The sequence below is a fragment of the Panthera onca genome, chromosome A2, assembly GCF_046562875.1.
Source record: "Panthera onca isolate mPanOnc1 chromosome A2, mPanOnc1 haplotype 2, whole genome shotgun sequence".
Lineage (NCBI taxonomy): Eukaryota > Metazoa > Chordata > Mammalia > Carnivora > Felidae > Panthera > Panthera onca.
Window position 1 is genome coordinate 95,694,754 of NC_138340.1, and position 24,945 is coordinate 95,719,698.

Consider the following 24,945-nt stretch of genomic DNA (forward strand, 5'->3'; position numbering starts at 1 on the left):
TCAGAGGTGCTTATTATTAGTTCAGCTGGTCAGGCCAAAAGTATTTTATTTGTGGTCTTCTCTCCAATATCCATTATTAGTTTTTTCTTAGAAAATCTGATACAGACTATATAGATGTGTAAAGAAATACAGGTTGACCATAAAAATCAGCAGTTGGGCTACTAATAAAGAGTCAGTAAAGAGGCAAGATCCAATAATTACCTTTATTTCCTTCAAACACCTACCAGTAGTAAGTAGTTGCTAAATACGTATTGAGTGAATATTTTCATGAATTCATCAGGCTAATGATTTAAGATTTTTTATCTTAAACAGCTTTTTGCTTAAGCTTCTGTTGCATTTAAAAGAAACATTTACTTGCACACTATGTAAATGTAATAGTCTTGTCTAATATACCATCTAAAGTATTTGCATTGAACAAAAGAAACTAACAAATAATTCTTAGGACACAGAAGAAGAAAGACATCTAGACAGTAATAACCTTGCTACAGAAAAATTTTATACTTTTAGAATTTTCTTTTTAAATGTGAAGGTGGAGGGGCGCCTGGGTGGCTCAGTCGGTTGGGCGGCTGACTTCGGCTCAGGTCACGATCTCGCGGTCTGTGAGTTCAAGCCCCGCGTTGGGCTCTGTGCTGACTGCTCAGAGCCTGGAGCCTGTTTCAGATTCTGTGTCTCCCTCTCTCTCTGACCCAACCCCGTTCATGCTCTGTCTCTCTCTGTCTCAAAAATAAACGTTAAAAAAAAAAAAAAAAAAAAATTTAAATGTGAAGGTGGAACAATAGATCATGTGTAATTGAATCCATGCTCTAATATAATGACTAAGTCATAGTCTACTTTTATTAATGTCACAGTGTTGTGACGCAATGCACAGTTTTTACTTTCTGGAATCAAACTGTTAAACATCTTAGAAGAATAGTGGGGCGCCTTGGTGGCTCAGTCAGTTAAGCATCCGACTTCGGCTCAGGTCATGATCTCACCGTTCGTGGGTTCGAGACCCACATCGGGCTCTGTGCTGACAACACAGAGCCTGAAGCCTGCTTCATATTTTGTGTCTCCTCTCTATGCCCCTCCCCACTCATACTCTGCCTCTATCTGAAAAATAAACATTAAAAAATTTTTTTAAAAAAACAGAAGAATAACAAATTTAGCCTTATAAAAATAGTTTTGTATATTTCAGGAAAAAACCCACTTTTATTCATTTCCTTTTAGATAATTTTTAGGAGACTAAGTTTTGCATTCTTGCACATTTTAAATCACTTACAGTAATTTTCTTCAACTGAGTCTGTAAAACTATATGCTGCAACTAAAAAATAAAAGTTATTTAAATTCTGTATTATTTTTCTAATAGAATATGAAATTTGGCTATTTTGTAGAAAGTTTTGCCACTAATTTGGAGATATCAGTAAAGCTGTACTGAAGGGTACTTGTATCAAATTAGGCACAGAGTTTGCTAATAGCAAACAACAAAACCTGCATACTCTCAGAACCTTGATATCCACAATTTATTGTGTAAATGCATGTTAGTGAAGAGCTAGATGAATACAGAGACTTTCATTTCTGTGTTCATGACCTATCAGGTAAAGAAAAAATTAGTAAAGATACAGAAGATTTAACATAATTACTAAGGTATATCTGATTGCTGTATATTCAAACTCTATATCCTGAAAATATGGATTACACCATCTTTGCAAGTATCCATAGAGCATTAGCAAAAACATTGACCATTGTTCATCAAAGAAAATCTCAGTAATACTGCAGAAAATAGAAATAGTAATAGTAGCATTCTCTTATCATAATGGAATGAAATAGAAATTAGTAATAAAGGTGGGAATGCAAGTTGGTGCAGCCACTCTGGAAAACAGTATGGAGGTTCCTCAAAAAACTAAAAGTAGAACTACTCTACGACCCAGCAATTGCACTACCAGGCATTTATCCAAGGGATACAGGTATGCTGTTTGAAGGGGCCCATGCACCCCAATGTTTATAACAGCACTATCAACAATAGCCAAAGTATGGGAAGAGCCCAAATGTGCATTGATGGATGAATGGATAAAGAAGATGTGGTATATATATCTCTACAATGGAGTATTACTCAGCAATCAAAAAGAATGAAATCTTGCCATTTGCAACTATGTGGATGGAACTGGAGGGTATTATGCTGAGTGAAATTAGTCACAGAAAGACAAAAATCATATGACTTCACTTATATGAGGACTTTAAGAGACAAAACAGATGAACATAAGGGAAGGGGAACAAAAATCATATAAAAACAGGGAGGGAGACAAAACAGAAGAGACTCAGAAACATGGAGAACAAACTGAGGGTTACTGGAGAGGTTGTGGGAGGGGGATGGGCTAAATGGGTAAGGGGCACTGGAGAATCTAGTCCTGAAATCATTGTTGTACTATATGCTAATTTGGATGTAAATTTTAAAAAATTTTTTTAAAAAGTTAATTTAAAAAAGGAAAAAAAAGAAATTAGTAATAAAGGTACAAAAGGCCTTTCCATTTGGAAAATTTAAATCTCTCAACTCCTGAGTAAAAAAAAAAAAAAAAAAAAGGTTGTAAAAGTGGGAATTAAAGCATATATAGAAAACTAGGATAATGAAAATATTACTTTATCAGAACCTGAGTACCTGTATCTAAAGCACTGCTCAGAAATGTCCCCTAGCCTTATTAAAGCAATACAAAATAAGGAATGATTTAAGCATATGACTTTAAAAATTAGAAAAACAATAAACTTGGAGACTACCAGGAGGAAGGATTTTTTTTAAGCAGAAATCAGTGACTTAAAAACTGAAAATACAACTAATAAATCCAAAAAATATTTTTTTTTTAAGATAAACCATTAAGCTTACATAAGAAAAAAATGAAGATAAGGGAGTTCAAAAATATGATATAAGAATTAAGGGGACTAATCAATAAATAAAGCAAACTTGAATTTGGATGGATTGATTTTTTTTTTTTATTTTTTTTAATGTTTATTTTTACTTTTGAGAGACAGCATGAGCAGAGCAGGGTCATAGAGAGAGGGAGACACAGAATCAGAAGCAGGCTTCAGGGTATGAGCTGTCAAGCACAGAGCCCAATGTGGGCCTTGACCTCACAAACTGCAAGATCATGACCTGAGCCAAAGTCGGACACTTAACCATCTGAGCCACCCAGGCGCCCTGGAGTGGAATGGATTGATTTTCTAAGAAAGTATAATTTATTGAAACTGATCCTAGAAGAAATACCCAAACAAACTTATTTCCATAGAAGACAAAGTTTTTCAGCAATCTCCCCCCTTTAAAGCAATAGGCCCTAACAGTTTCACAATAGAATTTTATCAAACCTTTAAAGAACAGGCAATTCTATTGTGACTTAAACTATTTCTGGGAGTTGTTTTAAAAAAAAAAAAAAAAATGAGGGGCGCCTGGGTGGCTCAGTTAAGCATCTGACTTTGGCTCAGGTCGCGCAGGATCTCACTGTTAGTGGGTTCCAGCCCTGTGTGGCGCTCTGTGCTTACAGCTGGAGCCTGGAGCCTGCTTCAGATTCTGTGGCTCCCTCTCTCTCTGCCCCTCCCCCACTCACATTCTGTCTCTCTCTTTCTCAAAAATAAACATTTTTAAAAAATGAAAACTTTCAAATTACTATAAAGTGAGAACCTTGATATCAACACTTGACAAGATTATAAATATTAAAAGAAAGTTATAGATCAGTCTTACTTATGAACAATAATGCATAAGTCCTAAATAAGAGAGGGGGGAATCTTAGCAAATATAATCCAGCAGAAAACATTAATATAATTGTTAACTATATCTCAATTAGAAAATTTTGTTTTATAAAAAAAGAAGTAATTGACCACATGAGGTTTATTTCCGGAATACAAGAATGGTTCGGTATTTAAAAACCTATTGCTGGGGGCGCCTGGGTGGCGCAGTCGGTTAAGCGTCCGACTTCAGCCAGGTCACGATCTCGCGGTCCGTGAGTTCGAGCCTCGAGTCAGGCTCTGGGCTGACGGCTTGGAGCCTGGAGCCTGTTTCCGATTCTGTGTCTCCCTCTCTCTCTGCCCCTCCCCCGTTCATGCTCTGTCTCTCTCTATCCCAAAAATAAATTAAAAAACGTTGAAAAAAAAAAATTTTTTTTTTTAATTAAAAAAATAAAAAATAAATAAAAATAAATAAAAAGCTATTGCTGGGGGTGCCTGGGTGGCCCAGTTAGTTAAGCGTCTGACCTCGGCTCGGGTCATGATCTCACTGTGGGTGAGTTCCAGCCCCATGTCAGGCTCTGTGCTGACAGCTCAGAGCCTGGAGCCTGCTTCAATTCTGTGTCTCCCTCTCTCTGCCCCTCCCCCACTCATACCTTGTTTCTCTCTCTCAAAAATAAACAAACATTAAAAAATAAAATGATGGGCACCTGGGTGGCTCAGTCGGTTGTGCCTCCAACTTCGGCTCAGGTCATGGTTTACCGGTTTGAGACCCACCTCGGGCTCTGTACTGACAGCTTGGAGCCTGGAGCCTGCTTCTGATTCTGTGTCTCCCTCTCTCTCTGCCCCTCCCCTCAAGCTCTTTCTCTCCTTCAAAAATAAATAAACATCCAAAAAAAAAATTTTTTAAGCTATTGCTTTTTAAGAGCAATTATACCTTGTCTTATTAGTAGATCCAAAGAGAAAAACCAGATATATGTTCTATAGGTGCCAAAAGGGCATTTGACAAAAAAATCAACAACCATTCTTTATTAAGACACTCAAAGAAATAGGTATAGATGGACTCTTCCTTAGTGTGATAAAAATAAATCTACTTCAGTCCAAAAGTTAGCATGATATTTAATGGGAAATACTAGAGGTACTCTCACTAAAATCAAGAACAAGATAAGGAGCTGTTCAAATAGTATTAACTTGGACTGGTGATACCAGTCAACATATTTAGACAATAGGAAGAAATCAGAGATGTAAAAATTAGAAATGAAGTGATAAAAAAATTTTTTTTGCAGATTGCAGAAAACCCACAAGAATCAATTTAAAAACTACTAACAAAATTCAGTAAATTAGAGTAGAAAATTAATATGCAGAAAGCAATAGCCTTCATGTGTACCAAAAACATCCAAATAGAATATAAACTAAAAAGGAAAGTCTCATTTATCTAGAAAGAAACTTAAGAAATACACAAAACTTATATGAAGAAAACCTTAAGACCCCCTTTTGTGTAGGACACAAAAGATGATAATTGGAAAGGTAATGAAGTTGTTGGATAGAAAAATTCCAAACAAAAATACCAGCAGGTTTTGTTTCTGTATCTAGATAAGCTAATTCAAAAGTTCACATGGAGAAACAAAGCAAGAACAGCTAGGAGAACTCTGAAAAATAACATTAAGGAGGAACTAGCCTTGTCAGATACTAAGCCTGTTGTAAAAGCTCAATAATTAAAACATCATGGTGGTGGGACATGAATCTAGAGATTAATCTAGAAACATAATAGAAAGCCCAGAAAATAGACACAGATATGTGGGAATTTAGTATATATTACATAAAGGAGGATCTCCAATCAGTTGAGAAACATGAACTGTTCAGTAAATAGAATTGAAATAACTGGGTAGCTGTGTGGAAAAGAAAGTTGAATCCATACTGTATACAGTATACCCAGATAAATTCTGAACAGCTCCAATATTTAACTGTTTAAAAAAAAAAAAAAAAAGTGTCAGAAGAAAACAGACTTAAAATGAGAAGATCTTTCTGACCCCCAATCTGTAAGCATTTAAAAAGGATGTACTTTCATACTGGGATTCTCATATTTTTGGCATTATCTGCTAATTTTGGTAATTAAGAAAGTGAAATTTTCTTAAAAATGAGAAACAGGTTTTATATCAGTCCTCCTACTTAGAAACCTTTCAAACTTGTTTCTGGTTTCAAAACCAATTTGTCAAAGTCATCAGAACAACTTCTGATGAAGACTGGTGAAGCTTCAGAGACCAAAGTAAGACTACCATGCACTGGAAAAATCAAATATTAAATATTGTATCTGTCTTTATCACTGGGAAAGAATATCCTATTGATATATTTTTTTAATTTTTTAAAATCTTTATTTTTGAGAGAGAGAGAGCACGCACAAGCAGGGGAGGGTCAGAGAGAGAGGGAGACACAGAGTCAGAAGCAGGCTCCAGGCTCTGATCTGTCAGCACAGAACCTGACGTGGGGCTCGAACTCATGAAAGCGAGTTCATGACCTGAGCCAAAGTCAGACACTTAACCTACTGACCCACCCAGGCACCCCTCCTATTGTTATTTTTAAAGATTCCTTGATACTACTTCATAATATTATGATTTACTTTTTCATTTATCCTCATCAGCAGTAATTTTGAACTACCCCCACATCTTTCATAGTGCAGATGAGGTTCCCAGAGGACACATTGAAAAACATGGCATGTCTTTATGAAGATTTATTCCTGGTCACAGAGGCAGAATTGTTTAATCTCTACAAAGTGGTTGATTGAAATCAGAAAACAATTTGCATCTTAACACAGGGTGATGTTTGCATATATGTTTTCTTTTGAAGTGCAAGTATGACTTTTGCTGGATTTGCCTAGAAGAATGGAAAAAACATAGTTCTTCCACAGGAGGTTATTACAGATGTACTCGCTATGAAGTCATTCAACATGTGGAGGAGCAATCCAAGGAAATGACTGTGGAGGTAAACAACTGTTTAAATTAAGGCCTCTGGCTAAGCCACTTAATACCATTGCAAGTATTTTGCATTTCTTCTTTTCCTACCTTTGTTATAATGAGGCCTTTATAGTAGCCTTTAATTTAAACACAATAGGTCTATCAACTTGAGAGCTTTTTTTTTTAATATTCCTTTTTTTTTTATATTGGTAGAGATAAGTCTCAGATATCCCTGTCTCTGTAATGAGTTAACAGTTTTAGCATAATGTCAACAATACAGTATTATGTTATAGCATATAATAAATCTCTTTGCTTGGCTGCCATAACAAAATACCATAAAGTGAGTGGCTTAAATAACAGAAAGGTATTTCTCACAGTTCTGGAGCCTAGTTCAAGATTCCTGCCAATTCGATTTCTGGTAGTTGACTCTCTTCCTGGCTTGCAGAGGGCTGGCTCTCTTTTTGCTATGTCCTCACGTGGTATGGAGAGAGAGAAACCTCTGGTGTCTCTTTCTTTTCTTATTAGAGCACTAATTCTACTGGATTAAAGCCCCACCCTAATGATCACCTCATACATAGGCCCTGTCTTCAAATCCAGTCAGTCACATTGGGGGTTAAGGCTTCAACATGAATTTTGGGGGGAGACAATTCAGCCCATAGCAACAAGCAACGTAGTAAAACATCGAAGATCTGATAAATGAAGGTCTCGAGAGGCATCTGTGCCTTACATTCTGGGATCATAGATTCAATGGGTTATCACAGAGAATACAAATGCAAGACTTTGTTCTGGTAGCCTTAAAAATGTACTGGTTTTTTTTCTCTCAATAAAATAATCAGCAAATCGGTATACACAATTACCTATTACTAATAAAAATTTTAAGTGACAAAAGTCCCCAATCTTAATAGCTAGTATTTTATTTATAAAAGTCATTTATGGACTTTTGTTTCCTAGGCTGAGAAAAAACACAAACGATTTCAGGAACTTGACAGATTTATGCACTATTATACAAGATTTAAAAACCATGAGCATAGCTATCAGGTATGTCCCAAATCATTTCAAATGCTCTGAATTATACTGTTGTAAATAAATAAAATTATATAAATTATGTATTTCTATTCCTTTAGTTAGAACAACGCCTTCTTAAAACAGCCAAAGAAAAGATGGAGCAATTGAGTAGAGCTCTCAAAGAAAGTAAGTTATAAGTGGTATGTGTGATAATTAATATAAAATAGCCTTTTCCATGCTTAAGTCACTTAATTGGTAGGAGGTTAAGGCCCTTCAAGGAAAACATGATCTCCATTAGCTCATTCTGGTACTGCTTAGAGTTCTCTGAAGCCCAGAGTACATCTCAGCAGCTGAGTCCCCTGTAATTAGATTTTCTACCCAGACTACCTCATATGCTCCTCTTAATGTAGCCTGTGCTATTAGCAGATAAACATACATTATAGTTTTGCTTCCTCTGCGCCACTGCTAATGTTCTACAATATCAGAAACAGTGGATGGGCCCTAAAAGCGCCTAAAAAGCATCCTTGATATAGTCAAAAGAGCAAGATTCACATGCCTCCCCCCCCCCAACTGTAGTGTGACTGAAGTCCCAAAGTTTCTTGAGAAAATTTAGCAGAGTGCCTAATGGGATGGAAGTCAAGTACAATTTTGGGAGAAATCATCTCACTGATAAATAATGCACATCGGAGTCTAAAAGCAAAGACGTGATAGGGCTGACTTACAGATCCTAAGATGGAAATCCAAAAAAATTCCTAAATTGGATTAAGAATTGTTTGCATCATTAAAATATAATATCTCACAATGACCACACAGAGCATAGGTTCTACCATATTTGTTTTAAAGTCATATTTTTAATATAATCATAACTTATATATAAAAGGTTTTCAGCCTAAAAATGCAATTGTAATTGTATTTGCTCTAGTTTATAAAAAGCCCCTTTTCATGAGGGTAATTCCCTAATTAAGATAGTAAGCATAAATTAAATAAATTAGAGTAGGAGAAAAAGTATCAATAGCAGCTTTGTCTCCTTGTTAATTACGTTTTTAGACTTTGGTAATGATGTAACTATATTGCCATTATCAAACTCTTGAGGTACTGTCCATAGTGAAAATTGAAGGGACAAAACCCTCACACATTCTACATTTCTTCAAACAAGGATTTTTGTCTCTTTCAGGCTGTCCCTAATACTTACAACAATGCCTGACACATAGCAAACATTTAGTAAATATCTGTAGGTGTGAATTACTGCTTATATTGAACCTTCCGGTGGTTCTAGACAACATAATAAGATACATTAAACGATGTAAGAATTGGAAAGGTTTAAGAAACAAACCTTCACATACTTCTCACACATGTCATAGTGGGGGATGGTGTTTGTTTTGTTTTGTTTTTCCCTTTTTACATCTTAGTTCAGATCCCTCTTCTAGGGTAGGTATTTTGGAATAGTCTGTATATATCAGTGTGTGTATGTACACATGTAATTTCTTTCCACGGGCATGCAGAATAATCTTATTTTTAAAAGTACTTATGAATCTAGATTCTACTGCTTAGTTTCCCTTTATTTGCAGTTAAAGGAGAAAGCTAGAATGTTATAATGATACTTGGAAAAGGAATAGTCTCAGTATTAAGGCAGTTTCATCTCCTGTTTTCCTCAGTCTTCCTCCCTTTCTTTCTCTCCTTGATATATTTTATTTACTAGCATTAGTTTTCTAGTTGTCCCTCCATAATATCTTTTTCTTACAATGTTTTTTTTTTGCAGAAGCATAATCATAATTAGGCTATTTTTTTTTTCCTAGCAAACAACTTACCAGGGCATTTAATTCCTTTTTTTTTTTTTTTTTTTTTTTTTTTTTTAGTTTATTTGTATTAGTAATCTGTACACCTAATGTGGGGCTCAAACTCATGACCCCAAGATCAAGAGTCTTATGCTGTTCGGATTGAGCCAGCCAGACACCACCCGCCTTTGTTTTCAACTCCTTTTTAATTTTTTAATGTTTTATTTATTTCTGAGAGAGAGAGAGAGACAGAGACAGACAGAGTATGAGCGGGAGAGGGGCAAAGAGAGAGGGAGACACAGAACCCAAAACAGGTTCCAGGCTCTGAGTTATCTGCACAGAGCCCAACACAGGGCTCGAACTCGTGAACTGTGAGATCATGACCTGAACAGAAGTCGGACGCTGAACTGACTGAACCACCCAGGTGCCCCTATCTCTTAATCAGCAAAGTTTCAGTAAAGATAACCTGAAAAACATAGTGAAGAGGAGTTGACCTAAAGCTAGATTTGTTTAACCAACAGGGTAAGAACAGAATCCAGACTTCGTGTACACATTCCTTCATGATTGCCATTAGTGCTCCTAGGTGGCTGCAGTGTGTGCTTCATTTATAAATGTATACAAGCCACACATGAATGTTTTGTGTAGGTTTTTAGTCGTCCAAATTATTATTATCATACAGCTACTTCAGTTTCTTCCCAGAGATCCTTTGTTGTGAGTGTTTTTTTAAGAAAACTCAGTCATTTAATAGTATAACAGCATATTTGCAAAACAGTTTTTTTTTCACTGTGCCTGATTTACTTTATAGCTGAAGGAGGCTGTCCAGATACCACTTTCATTGAAGATGCAGTTCATGTGCTCTTAAAAACTCGACGCATTCTCAAGTGTTCTTATCCATATGGATTTTTCTTAGAACCTAAAAGCACAAAGAAAGAAATTTTTGAACTCATGCAAGTAAGATATCTTTTTAAAATTAAATTTAAATGCAGTTATTATAAAAAAAACAGATTTTGTCCTTTTTCAACCACGTAACTAAGTTTTATCTTATTTGGGTGTGACCAGTAAACAATTTTGTTTTCATTTTTAGAATGGTTTTTAAATAAAGGAAAAGTTAACCAGTAATAAACTGAAATTTTTTTGTATTTAAATTTGCCACTGTAAGATCTGAGTCAATTCTGAGCTATTGACTGAGCAAACATTTCCTACCACATTTATTTGTTTGTTTTACACTGGCTGATGTTGAAATATGGCCTAATTCTGATTATGTAATTAGAAATTTTATCTTCAAAGATGAAACCACATTACATACTAGATGGGAAAGTTGCTATTTACCAGTTTATATTAAAAGTCCAATTGAAAAAGTTACAGCATTTAAAAACAAAAACACCTAAGCCAAGTGACATCACTGTGGCTAACCAACTTCATTGTACATTCTTTTTTTTTAATCCACCAAACTTTCTTCTCTTGCTACAATTTTCATGTCACCCCTTTGAACTGCTCTCTACTAACGTATATCCTACATTTCTTTTAAAAGCTTAATATTAATTTTCTCCATGAAGCCTTTCAGACCTAACCCCAGATCACAGGGGTCTTGCCTTGCCTCAGATTCCTTCAGCATTTACATTTGGTCTACATCTACACTACGCAGTCATGTGTTTGCATGTGTAGTGCCTTGAAATTTACTCGTTTTTTTTTTCACATAGACAAATGATAAATTTCCTGTAGACAGCTGGTATACTATGTCTTTGTAATCCATACCATTCTACATTGTTATAAATGTCTATCAAATGAGTGCTATTTTTGTGAAATTTGTAAAAAAGAAGTATGTGTCAAATAGGAAGTTATTTTATAATTTGGATTAATTTCTGACTTCAAAAGAGTTAGATTTAACTGAGAAACCAGATAGACCATGGATTTGCAATTGACTAACGTACTCAGCCTATAATCCTTCTTTTTTCTCTCTTAACCATAGACAGACCTAGAAATGGTCACTGAAGACCTTGCCCAAAAAGTCAATAGGCCTTACCTTCGTACACCCCGCCACAAGATCATCAAGGCAGCATGCCTTGTACAGCAGAAGAGACAAGAATTCCTGGCATCTGTGGCTCGGGGAGTTGCTCCTGCAGACTCACCAGAAGCTCCAAGGCGCAGGTAAAAAAGATGCACACTGTGGAAATTATCCTAGCCCCAGCCACAAATTTGGCCACCAGGTTTATTTTTTATCTAACTAGGGTTTATATTCCTGGAAGAATATATATACTTAAATATGGATAGCTGATAAAAGCATGTTAACTTCTTTTTGGTGATTTTCACCCACAGAACTATTTCTTTTTTTTTTCATTTTTTGTCATTGTGTAGTTTCTTGGAATAAATTAGGTTAATTTCACACTTCATTGAACTCATAATTCAGAGTATTCTAATGCATCACTTCAAATATGTAATGTATGTAGTGATATGATAGTCATAAACATCTTACAGTGTCAAAGTTGAAAGCCTTGCCAACTTGTTATAGTCATACTTATATTTTTATGTAAGAGCTTATGAAGAAATTAGAAATCTCATATTAATAATTTAAGTGATTCATATTCATCCAATAAAGAACAGCTGAGTTTTGGTTGTTTCAGATACTTACACTATTTCTGCCACTATAAATTAAAGCATGTTTTCTTATTCATAACAATTATACTCATTAGAAATTCCTTTGACCCTATTTTTACATAAACACATAAAAATAGAAGCAATCATAAAATACTGTTATAACATGATGATTTTTATTTTTATACTATTTTACACAAACAATTAGAATTTGAAAGAAATAACTGAAAGATCATTTTAATTCAGTAGTTGGTGTACTTTGGTTAAGCAAGTTGCAAGCAGAGGAATTAAAAATAATGTTCAATGGGCAAGGGTCTGATTGTTCATACTTTGTAGTGCTGATAATAAATCAAATGGTATGTCCAATTTCTTTGTAGCTTTGCTGGTGGAACATGGGATTGGGAATATTTAGGATTTGCATCACCTGAGGTAATTGTTTTGTGGGGGTTTTGTTTCGTTTTTTAATTATATTTTTCCTTAGTGATATCTTGCTTGCATTTCCACCCTTATCTATTCTAAATCCTACTGAGATCGTTGGCAATGTTTTCTCTTTCTTATATAATAAAAATGCCTCAGCAGAGCCTGCATTTAGCCATTTGTGGTATTGGATTATCATCACATTGTTAAATGCATCCCCCTTTTTATTATTTGTAATTACTGAACAGTCACAATTAAGGCTAACATATAGCATATATTTTGGAGTGTATTTTCAAATTGGTTAATGAGTATAAATTTTATTTATTAGAAATGCATTTTTTGTCATAATCTTGTTTCAGTCTGAATCTATGAAAAACCTGCACAGTCTATTTTTTTAAGTTACTGCAACAACCTGATTGAATTGATTTATAAATCAGTTTCTAAGGTGGAAACTTGACATTAATAATGTTTATGCAGAAAAAATGCTTTGCTTAGTTGCTTTCTGCTCTTTAAGATTTTCACCCTCTTCTTGGTTGTTTTTGTCTTGATTTTTTTTTGTTTTTGTTTTTTTTTAGTTGTTATTGATAGATTTTAAGATACAAATAGTCTAGGGGGTGCCTGACTGGCTCAGTCACCAAGAACTTTATTAGTTCTTGGTCTCAGGGTCATGCGTTCAAGCCCTGCGTTGAGTGTAGATATTGCCTAAAAATAAAATCTTTAAAAGTAAATAAATAAAATGCAGTCTAAAATACTAACACTACAAGTAGCAATTCCCACAAATAAGATAGAGTGAAAATCTTAATCACATTGCTATTTTCTGAGATTTAAATTGCCACTGTTCCTGTTGAGTCTGATTTTAAATGGTTTTAGCAGTTATCTCTACTTCTGTCTCTCCTTCCTTATTCTCTAAAACAGTATACTATCTGGTGTTTATGTTACAATAACCTTTTAACTTAGTTCTTAGAAGGGAGCAGGACAAACAGTGAAACTTTATAATTTATAGCCCATTTGTTGTCTTCAACTGAAGGAGAATGAAATTATCTAGAAATGACTGTGGATTATTTAAAACAGATACTTTGTCTTTTCAGCTACTGAGGATACTTGCAATCACCTTGTGGCCTGTTGTATTGGTAGATATATCTAAGAAAATACTGACTTGAGAAAACAATTTGTGCTTTGAGCTCTGATATGGAAAATTTTTAATTCACTTAAATTGCATAAAGACTTTAATATATTACTGAAACTGTTATAAAATAAATTATCAACCTTTTTCTATGCTATGCTTATTATTCTATTACAACTTTGAGGATGTTATGGAAAATTTCTACCTAAAAGCATGAAAAACATGCTTCAGTTATGAAAAAAAGAGTACTAAAGATTTCAGTATTTCAAGGTAGAAAACAATTTAGCTTTATTTGAGCAAAAATAAAACCTTTACCAGTGTACTCATAGTCATGTACACATCTCTTGTAGCTTCTAGCTCTGACAGTAACTTTAGGAATCCTAAATATTTGTCCTTGAATATTGAGGACCTACTAATGTGACTGGCACAGATTCATTTTGTAAAAAAACAGGAAAGCTTGCTACCTCACATGTGAATATTTATGAATAAAATTATCGAGCTCTTGTTCTCCAGAGATTGACAATTATGAAAGTATAAGTAACATTTCCTTCTTAAATTTATTTTTATGTGTTCATAAGTTTTATAAGAATTTTTTAACTACTTTTATTTTTCTTTAAAGTCTTTGACACATTGAAACACCAAGCTTTTATGTAAACCTTATTGCAAGTCTAAAGAATTACTCTACAGTGTGAAACTCTAAAATTCTGACTATCAAGTAACTGCCAAAATAATATCTTTAAAAATTAGCTCTTTGCCTTCATATATACTTTGGAAAAAAAAAAATTAGTGTTACCAAACTTCAATAGACTTTTAGGTTGAATTTATATTTTTTCAGTCAAGTTAATTCCATCTTTCTCCTTTTTTAATTAAATTGAGTCAGTGACAATCATAAGTATTTTGTACCACTTTAAAGGCAGTGGAGCCCAGAGGAAAGAGCATAGTGTTAAAGTCTGAGGGACACCTGAATTCAAGGTCTAGCTCTGGAACTTATTACATGTTAGGCTCCCCATTCTTCCTTAATTTCTCATCTGTAAAATATGGATGACAGTATCTACCCCATGGAAGTTCTAGAAGGATTAAAGCATCTCTTTAAGTCACTGATAAATTTGGTGCTCAATAAATTAGTGCTCAACAAAAAGCTCCTAGCAGCTTTTTCTCCTATAAATCTTAAAATTTCTGTCTTGTCTGTAACCTTAACACTCTTCAACCTTTTGGAGTACCACAACTAAAGCTTTTTCATATGCTTATATAAAAATCTAGGAATTCTTAGAAATTTTCAGATAGGTTTAATTTTATGAGATCAATTTTTTTAAGCCTGTTGCATCATGAGAGAATGCTATTGGGTTTACCATCAGAGTAATTATAACAAGTTTCTTTTATGGTTGTTTTTAAAAAATTTTTTTTCATGTTTTATTTATTTTTGAGAGAGAGGGACACACATAATCTGAAGCAGGCTCCGGGCTCTGAGCTGACAGCACAGAGCCTGACACGGGGCTCCAACCCATGAACTGTGAGATCATGACCTGAGCCGAAGTCGATGCTTAACCGACTGAGCCACCCAGGCACCCCTCTTTTATGGTTGTTTTTAACCCAAATTTTAGTTTTCTTAAATTGGAAATATGTGTATTATGTGGTTAGTAATAGTTTACTATTACTAACTAATAGTAATAGTAATAGTAACTAAACTAATAGTTTAATTCAGAATAACTTTTTGTACTGTATTCGAGTGTACAAAGGAAGCAAATTGTCCTTAAATATAAACCTTGAACTGAAATAAAATTTTCATGCCATCTTTGGCTAAGAAATGCAGTGTTCCTCAGTGGTCTAGTGAACCATGATGACACATAATAGTTATCCAGTTTGGGATCATGGGCCTCCAGCAAAGGAAGAACTCATACCACAGCTCAGCAGTAAATTTTAAAGAACCTAAATAATCCCTCTGAGAACCTGTAGGATCTTTCTTGGTTTCTAACCTGGTAGGATGCCTCCCATTTCATATTGGAGTCCAACTGCTTGTTTACATAAATGGAGTTTAAATAAATTTAACCAGAGTAGTGTGATGTGAAAGTATTATTTATGATGTAAAAACTTGTCTTTGTTTTTATTCTAGTACTTTCACAACGTAAACATATTGAATATCCTAGGGTAACCAGGATGATCATAAACCTGAGTATATTTGTGTTTATCACTGAAAGATTCTATAATGATTCTCAAAATCAGCCTATCTGTGCTAGTGTCATGCACACTGACTGGCCTCTCTTTTAATCTCTTCCGTCACTAAAACCTGGAAAAGTATGTGTATACCCAGATAGTAGCAGGTGGTCCCAGGTTCTGCCTCCACCCATACCTTCATCCTTCCCATATGCCCTCTGCCTGTGTTGTAGATAGCCCCACATATTAACTAATATAGGAAGGAAGCCAAGTAACATCTTATTTTAAAGCTAATTTCACATTTTTCTTTTAATCATTTAACTTGTGAGTATGATATGTTGTAGTCCCAAGGAATGCAAAATCTCATAGTCTGATAAGCAATTGGTAGTGTACACTTTTTTTTTCCCCCTTTCTGTTGCATATATCACAGTCACTTTTTAAAAACCAGACCTCCAAGAGCCTAGCTTATATTAATAAAAGCCTAACATATTAGCAAAATCGTTATGGTGTTAAACATTATGTAACAAGACCCAGGCATATGAAAAAGGCTCAGTTCTGCCCTGGCATGGGAGCTTGCAAGTATTCCCAATTTATCCAGGCAGTTGTAATGACTATTTAAAATTTTTCTTTTTCCATTTTACCTTTTCTGTTTCCTTGGCATGGCAAAACCTGAAGTTTCTTTCGTTAATGCCAAGTGACTTTATATGTATATAAAATCACACATTTTTTTTTCCTGGAAAAAAAGTGTGTGTTTTATTTGCATTAAAAAAAATTGCATGCTCTTCTGTATTTTATAACCTTTGGTTTATGCAGGAATATGCTGAATTTCAGTATCGGAGGAGGCACAGACAACAACGCCGTCGAGGAGATGTGCACAGTCTGCTCAGTAACCCTCCAGACCCTGATGAGCCGAGTGAAAGCACTTTAGGTAAGCTCTTAAGTTGGCTCGGTTTTAGTCTTTTTAGTTCTCTTGAATTTATTCTTAAAACTGGCAAATTTAAATGTTTGTGAAATAGTTTGTAGTGTAGATATATAATCAATTTGCAGATGCTTTGAATGTCACAGGATACATAAAACCAGAGAGGTTAAGAACATGGGCGGTGGAGTGGCATCTGGGTGGCTCAGTTGGTTAAGCATCCGACTTTGGCTCAGATCATGATCTTACAACTCGTGGGTTTGTGCACCGCATTGGGCTCTGTGCTGACAGCTCAGAGCCTGGAGCCTGTTTCAGATTCTGTGTCTCCCTCTCTCTTTGCCCCTCTCCCACTTGCACTTGCTCGCTATCTCTTTCAAAAATAAATAAACATTAAAAAAAAAAAAAGAACACGGGCTGTGGAGTCAGCTGGAACCTGCATTCATGACCCCATCTCTATGTATCAGTGTAAGACTTCAGTCAGGTTGACTTAACTTCTCTAAGATTTAGTCTCCTCATTTTAAGAAGCAATAAAAACAGTGCCACATTGTGGGCTCATTGTGAGCATTAAATGAGATAATGTGTATAAAACCCTTAATTAAGCACTAGTAACACCTAGAGAGCACTCAATAAATTGTAGCTGTTGATCACTGTTACTGTGTTCATGGAATATTTTCCTCCTAGCTTCACTTCTCCCGTTAACATTCTTTAAAAGAAAATTTCTGAAATCATTTAAAATTTATTTTTTAATGTTTATTTTTGAGAGAGAGAAGGAGTATGTGAGCAGGGGAGGGGCAGGGAGAGAGAGGGAGACACAGAATCCAAGGCAGGCTTCAGGCTCTGAGCTGTCAGCACAGAGCCCTATGCAGGGCTTGAACTCATAAACTGTGAGATCATGACCTGCACCAAAGTCAGACACAACTGACTGAGCCACCCAGGCACCTCTAGAAATCAATTATTTTGATTATCAACTTTTAAATGTTAAATTCTTAATGAAAAATCTTCAAATTCTTATGTCAGCAGATCATATTTAATAAATCAGGATCAATGAACCTAAAGATTTGTTCTTCAGGCTATTGTAATTCCAAAATTCTTTAGTTTTAAGAACTTTGAAAACTAAAATACCTTTGTTATTGCTTAAGAAAACAAGAGTGGTGGTAGCACTTGCATTTATGAATAGAACCATATGTAATGCAAACAAAAACGTAAAGAGCAATCGTGTTTGAAGTGGTAATATTAGATATATTTTGATGAGACATATAGGGAGGAGAATCTCTGAAAGATTAAGTGAACATGTGAACACAGGCTTTCACCAGCACTGAAAGACAAATTATTGACTAAAATAAAAAGATGTGTCGGGGTTCCAGGATGGCTCAGTCCACTGAGCATCTGACTTTTTTTTTTTTTTTTTTTTAAAGCTTATTTATATATTTTCAAAGAGACAGCACATGGGCATGCACCTGGTAGGGGCAGAGAGGGGAAGACACAGAATCTGAAGCAGGCTGCACCCTGTCAGCACAGAGCCCACCACCATGGGGCTCAAACCCACAAATTGTGAGATCATGATCTGAGCAGAGATCAAGAGTTGGACATTGAATCTACTGAGCCACCCAGGCGCCCCAAGCTTCCGACTCTTGATTTTGGCTCATGATCCCATGGTTGTGGGATTGAGCCCCGCATTGGGCTCTGTGCTGAGTGTGGAGTCTGCTTAAGATTCTCCCTTTATGTCCCTCTGCCCCTCTCCCCTGCTTGCTAACATAAAAATTAAAAAAATAAGTGCAAAAAACATGTGTGAAATCTTGTATGACTGAATTGTCTCTGGTTCCACTTGCTTTGAAACAGACATCCCAGATGGTGGCAGTGGCCGCAGGCCGGGTGCCTCTGTGGTAAGTTCCGCATCTATGAGCGTGCTGCACAGCTCTTCCCTGCGTGACTACACCCCTGCCAGTCGCTCTGAAAACCAGGACTCTCTTCAGGTAGCCTTTGTGGGCAGCCTCATTGTTCCTGTTTTTGCTCTTTCTCTGTTTAGCCTGACTTCCTATTTTTACTTTATTGCTCTTTTTCTTCCTTTCATTAAAAATCTTTGTTTCAGAGATGTACTACAGGAAAAGATTCCTAAATGTCAGAGTTATCTTTAGGAATTTTTTTTCTCTTTAGCATGGACAAGGAAAAAATTAAGATTTGAGTAGATAAAGCAATAATTCTGTATAAATAGAGGTAGTATTATTTATCTCGTGAAAGAATAGTTGGTAAACTTCATTAGGTTAAATAATTTTTCCTTTTAAATTTTAAAGTGATTTAACTTTCTGTTGCCTCAGGCTCTGAGTTCCTTGGATGAAGATGATCCCAATATACTTCTTGCAATACAATTGTCATTGCAAGAATCCGGGCTGGCCATTGATGAGGAAAATAGAGACTTCCTCAATAATGAAGCATCCTTAGGAGCGATAGGCACCTCTTTACCTTCCAGACTAGACTCGGTCCCCAGGAACACAGATAGCCCTCGGGCTGCACTGAGCAGCTCTGAGCTGTTGGAACTTGGTGACAGCCTCATGAGATTAGGAGCAGAGAGTGACCCATTTTCAACTGACACTCTGAGTTCACACCCTCTCAGTGAGGCGAGAAGTGAATTCTATCCTTCATCCAGTGACCCTGACTCAGCTGGCCAGGATGCCAACATCAATGACAATCTTCTTGGCAACATCATGGCTTGGTTTCATGACATGAATCCTCAGAGTATCGCCCTGATTCCTCCAGCAGTTACAGAAATCAGTGCAGATCCCCAGCTCCCCTGTGTCAAAGATGAATCAGAAGGTAAGAGGGATGTGGAGCTGGTGCCACCAGAAGATTCAGTGTTTCAAGATGCCGTGGTCAGTGAAGGTAGAGGAACCCAAATAGAAGAAGAAAATCCTTTGGAAGAAAATACTCTGGCTGGGGAAGCAGCATCTCAAGCTGGCATTAGTAGTAATGAGGCAGCCAACAATGGGGATGGTTCAGATGCTTCAAGCCAAACACCTCAGACCTCAAGTGACTGGCTTGAACAAGTACATTTAGTGTGAACTGCACACCTCTGGGCTCTAAATGAATCACAGGTACAGATGGTATTCTAGTGGAGTATGCTTTGTAGAGACTTGATCCACTTAATTCCAACTCAATTATAAACCACTGACATTAGTATTGAATACGAAGGAGTTCCCTTGAATGGTAGCTTCATTTCTGATTTTTACCTTAGAGGGAATTTCTTTTGTATTTAATTGGATAGCTTTTCCCCTTTGTGCTGACAAAAAAGAAGAGTAAGAGAAACACAAATGGAATAAATAGGCTAGATTCCACATTGTGAGAAAATGCAGTCCTCTGTTTAGCCTAAAGTCAGCGATACTTAAATTGAATGTTTAAATTAAAGGCTTACTCCCTAATCCTTGGGTGGTTTTTTCCTCTTTTAAAGAAAAAAGTTTTTTTCATTTTAGAAGTTATTTTGGACAGATCTAATAACATGTTGTTCCTCGATCTCTGTGCTCTTCTATAACTTTATTCCTTTTTGTCTGAGCGGTGTGAATTGAGGTATCCAAGGCATCTCTTTAGTGCTACGTCTACCACGGTGAAGTTTTAATATTCACATGAATCAAAGATTTCTTTTCATGTCTATTTCCAGTCCACTTGTGCCAAACTGACTCGTGCACTAACAAGGCGTTTAGGTGTGTAGTGTCCTAGAGGGCTCCAGAGTAGTCTCAGCCTTCTCGGGAGTTAAAGGTGCCACTTGGTACCAGAATATAATGGGCTTTTGTTGCCATGGAGACTGCATTTAAATAAATGTAGCCTGTAGCTTAAGTTAACTAAACCTAATGCTGCTGTTAAAAACAGTTTATTTTAATATTAAAATACAGTTGATTAGCAACAGCGGTGCTGTATTTTAAGAGACACTTTATTGGAAGTGCAATCATAGTTCTTTGTTTTCACACTTTTACAGTGCATTCTAATTACTAATGGGTGCAATTACTTTTAATGGTGTTTTATAAAATAGAAAAAAAGTGGAGTTTTCATGAGTTATAGTAAATCCCACAATTATTAAAAAATTTCAATGAAACATCCTGCGCAACATGTTACCGTGCCTTTGCCTAACTAAATGGATAGTTGCCAGTTAAATAAGTGAGTAATTGAAATTTCAGTGTCTCTTCTGAAATAACTATGCTATGAATTGCAAAGACCTCCATAAAACCACCCATGGCCTTGCCTTTACAGTAAATGTAACAACTAAATGTTCAATCGGTTTGTTTGCCTAAATAGCAAATGCTGACATGTGTTTGTTCTATTGCACAATACTCATTTGCTGTGTGATTACTGTTTAGTGTTGAAAAAAAATCAACTTCCTAGTTATCAGTGTCTTACTGTGAAGAAAATACTGGTCTTAGTTGTAATTAAGATACAGTGATACAGTGTGTAATTAAAACTAGAGTAAACTGTTGGAATGGCTGTTTTACTTACATATTATCAAAACTAGCGTAACATAAACAAAATAGATATGCAACACTCCATTTAATGTCTTGCCAGATTCTTACCAGAAATCTACAGATACCAAAATTTCAGTACTGAGTTTGTACAGGCAAGTCCTGGGCTGGGTAAAAGGTTACATTAGTATGGATATCCATGTGAGTTGTGATTACGGTTTTTTTTCCTCCAAAACCTGTTTCTGAAACTCTTGTACTTGGAATTCATATGGCTAGGACACTCTATTAGAGTACTTAATATTCCCCGGGTTCCCTTAGAATAAACTGTGTGTGAATCGCTCCTAGGCCATGGATATCAAAGGTCCACATTAGCTTTTATTTCCCCGGTCTTCAGAAACAGTGATATCAATCCCCAGTAAATTAGTTGGGGAAAATACTGACTTTGTCTACAGTGTATTACTGTATATTCAACTGAAACAGTCCATTAAAGGATTTTTTTAACAAATTTATTTTGGATTAAAAATATCAACACCAATCAGTTTTTAGACCGAGTTGTAACTTTTCAATAGAGAGTCTTTGTATCACATTGAGGCGTCTTGCGAAGCTGCAATAAGGTGAGAAAGAGTGCTCTGTGTGAAGACAGTGTATGTGATGGGTTCTGGTTCCTTGCGCCTTGTGCAGTACCCTTTGTTTCTGTGCTATCTCCTGAGCATGAAAAATGATCATTATTCAATTTGTATTTCCTTGGTACATATTTTAAAAACAACACGGTCATTGACTTTACAGTTCAGAAATAAAGTTTGGCAAAGCCTATTTTGTAAACAAGTTAATTTTATAATGTAAAAAAAAAAAAAATTACTCTAACCTTGACTTGTTATTTGCACTTTCATAGTCTATACTTGATACATTCCCACTTTATATACAGTAGGATTCTACAAACGTGTAGATGTTTGGCCAAATGAATGCTGTTAATATGTAAAATTCTTTGATTAAACATTTATTACTTAAACTACTTCACTTTTGTCTCATTACATTATAGTCTTTGTTTTAACCAAGTCAGGAAGCTGATTTTCTTCAAATTAAATTCTCTCCAAAAAAAATGGGATTAATTTGGTTCTTACATGTAACTAATTAGTGCATAATATTTTTTACACTAGCCCACTTACTATTTTATACCCCAAAGATAAACTCTGAAACACTGCATGACAATGTGTTAAAACATTGTGACTTCAGTGCTTTTATTTTCATCACTTTCAGGAGAAAAGTGTTAGGATTTTTCCTTGAAATCTCTAATAGAAACACACAGGAAAAGATAGAATTTTAAGGTGTTTTGTGAAACTGCTTAGGACAGGAAAAAGAGTTTATGCCAAATGAATAGAAACACCATCATTGTATTATTCTATCTCCTCTGAGTTACCAAAACAGCCCTTTGCATCTGAACTTCAGGCTTTGTGGGGTCTGCCAGGGATAACTAGTCATGTATTTATGTTTTTCATTGTGTGACTCTGAAGCTTAACCACTAATGTCCATCTACTGAATGATTCTTCAGATGTTGTTTATTGCAGCCACCGATCTCATTTTTGTTCTCCTTTTAGTTCTCAAATGTTGTTGCTTATTACCTGTCATGAATTAAAAGCTGAGACTTAACTGAAGTATGCTTTGTAATTTTAAAACAGTAACAGTTAGTATATCTCTGAAGAGTAAAATCTTGGAATCTAAATAACAAATTTTGGGAGTCTTTTTAAGGCTGAAATAAAAACTCTGTAAGAAAAAAATTGTCACATGCTCTACACTTGGGCTGAGTTATATTATGTCAGCCTTGTACCATCAGCATAATTATTGGGTCTTCTCCTTAGCAACGGTATATTACTGCCTTGTCAGTCATCACCCTCTCACCAGAATAGATTTCTTTCTAGAAAAATGTAAGTGGCCATTTCCAGACTATTATGTGACTGTCCTTATTTTAGAAACTGGCAGTAGTCCTAATTCTTAAAGAGAGATGGACCAGAAAAGTTTTCTTTAGCTCTCTGTCCCACTTAGGACTAACAGGTGGCTGACATACTGAGTGGTGGGCACACTTTTAAAGGACTTATCCTTCAGTTTTTGAAACTATAATTTGAAAACATTCTTGATTAGGCTACACATCATTTTGTAGCCATCTATTCCCCAAGGGCCTAGCCTGCACAGGGCGTCCACTTACAGAGAGGATGAAAGAGAAATACACGAAAAAACAAACAAAACACAATATTGGAAAAGCTGTCAGACAAGACTGTCCAGTTCTGTTGCACCTCTTCTGCACCTACACACTTTGCTGGGTGGGCCAAGACCACAGGGCTGACAACAGTTTTGCCTGGGTATTTCTCAGGATGTATGTAGTTAGTAACCTTGAGGACAGGGAGCAGGCCTGCTGTAAAAGTGGATTCCTCACCCTCAGTGTATCTCAATTGCATGCTTGACATCTCTCCGGGCCCAGTGCATTGCCCATGTGGATCTAGGGACAATGGGAACTGCAACAAACATGCTAATGTTCATTCTGCAGGCTGTGTTAAGAATGCTAAATAAAATCCTTGACCTCTGACCCAGGAGTCTTGTGTCTTCTGTCAGCAGCCATGATACTGTGACAGGTCAACTTACTGGTTCTTACTGATAGGGTAAAATCAAATCCCAGACCTGGCAATTTTGGCTATGGGGATGGAATGCTGACAGAAACATGATTTTTCTGGAAGAGGAACCATGGGCCAGATTTGGGAATATAAGACTCACCAGAATCTACCTGGTAGTGAATGCTCTCACCCAGGTGACAGGTGGGGGGTGAGGGAGAAAGGCTTCCCTCTGTCCTACTTACTACTGAACAGAAGTTGACCTAATGTTTAAAGGCTTAACCATAAAAGCTAGGATTAAACAAGCTGCCCAAATGGTACCTTGATGGCTGGTGATTCCTGCAGGCAGGCAGAGGAAGGAATATTTTCATGACAAGCAATCAGCAATTCCTGTGACCCTATCTGAAAGGTTATATTGCTGTAGTTCCTGAGTCAAGGAGCCCCCAAACATAAAATAAATGCTGTCAGCAATAAGAAACTTGCTTTTTGATTGAGAGCTTTAGGTAGACCAAAAACTTTAAAGGTTCGTTTGGTTGGGCTGCAAGCAGTCGTGACACTGTTCAACTGCAAAAGTGCATGCAAAGCCTTGCCTGAGAGTGTAGAGCAGGCGGCCCTCACAATGTGGGTAAAACACATTGTGGCACGTGGAGAAGAAAGGAGCCTCTGGGCCCTGGTTCTCTCTGGATGCTGACAGGCATCACCACTGCCATGGGAGAGCTAGTTGGAGCACTGACCCTGGAGTGAGGGGCTAAAGGAGAAAAAAGCCAACAGTTCAGTTTCTTCCCCCACAGGTTAGCCTCTCCCACCTCCTCAGGTTTCCCACTCTCTTGGTAGGGGGATAGCAGGATCCTGCACCCATATGCCACCTGCTATAGCTCCCAACTCACACATATTTTACACTGTTCACACAAGCTCCACAGCAGAGAAGGGAGGCCTTCCCTTATGAGTGGGGTCTTATGGGTGATTCAGTGTAATGTTGCAGGTTCCAAATCCAAATGTGGAATTGATGGGTTAATGCTTACGATTACCTGTCTCATAATTGTCACTGGGATTTCTCCCATTCAAGGACTGCCATACCCAGAGAAGTAACAGTGGGGCATGTAAATTGCTCCCCGGTTAGCCCGGCTGTCTCCTCTCCAGTGGTCCAACAGAAACAATAAAAGAAACCCCAGCAGTAGAAAGGAAGATCACTCCTGTGAAAGTATGCAGACCATTTCCCAGCACAACATTGCCACCTGCCTGATGCAGCCACTAAGTACAACCATTTTAGAGACATTCACCTATCAACC

At 36.4% G+C, this 24,945-nt stretch overlaps 1 protein-coding gene across 2 annotated transcripts in view; it reads left to right on the forward strand.

Moving 5' to 3' along the window:
* The window catches only part of ANKIB1 (ankyrin repeat and IBR domain containing 1), a 142,502-nt gene extending 119,799 nt beyond the window's left edge, over positions 1 to 22,703 (forward strand). Inside the window, exons 12-20 of one of the 2 annotated variants that reach the window (XM_060632433.3) lie at positions 6,529 to 6,663; positions 7,587 to 7,673; positions 7,760 to 7,826; positions 10,221 to 10,366; positions 11,385 to 11,563; positions 12,385 to 12,436; positions 16,530 to 16,626; positions 18,454 to 18,587; positions 18,930 to 22,703. In XM_060632433.3, the coding sequence (XP_060488416.1) occupies positions 6,529 to 6,663; positions 7,587 to 7,673; positions 7,760 to 7,826; positions 10,221 to 10,366; positions 11,385 to 11,563; positions 12,385 to 12,436; positions 16,530 to 16,626; positions 18,454 to 18,587; positions 18,930 to 19,670 (1,638 nt within the window). In that variant the 3' untranslated portion in view covers positions 19,671 to 22,703. Of the gene's footprint in view, positions 1 to 6,528; positions 6,664 to 7,586; positions 7,674 to 7,759; positions 7,827 to 10,220; positions 10,367 to 11,384; positions 11,564 to 12,384; positions 12,437 to 16,511; positions 16,627 to 18,453; positions 18,588 to 18,929 lie in introns of both variants that reach the window. The other variant, XM_060632431.3, reaches the window with a different exon arrangement.
* Positions 22,704 to 24,945: the final 2,242 nt, after the last annotated feature.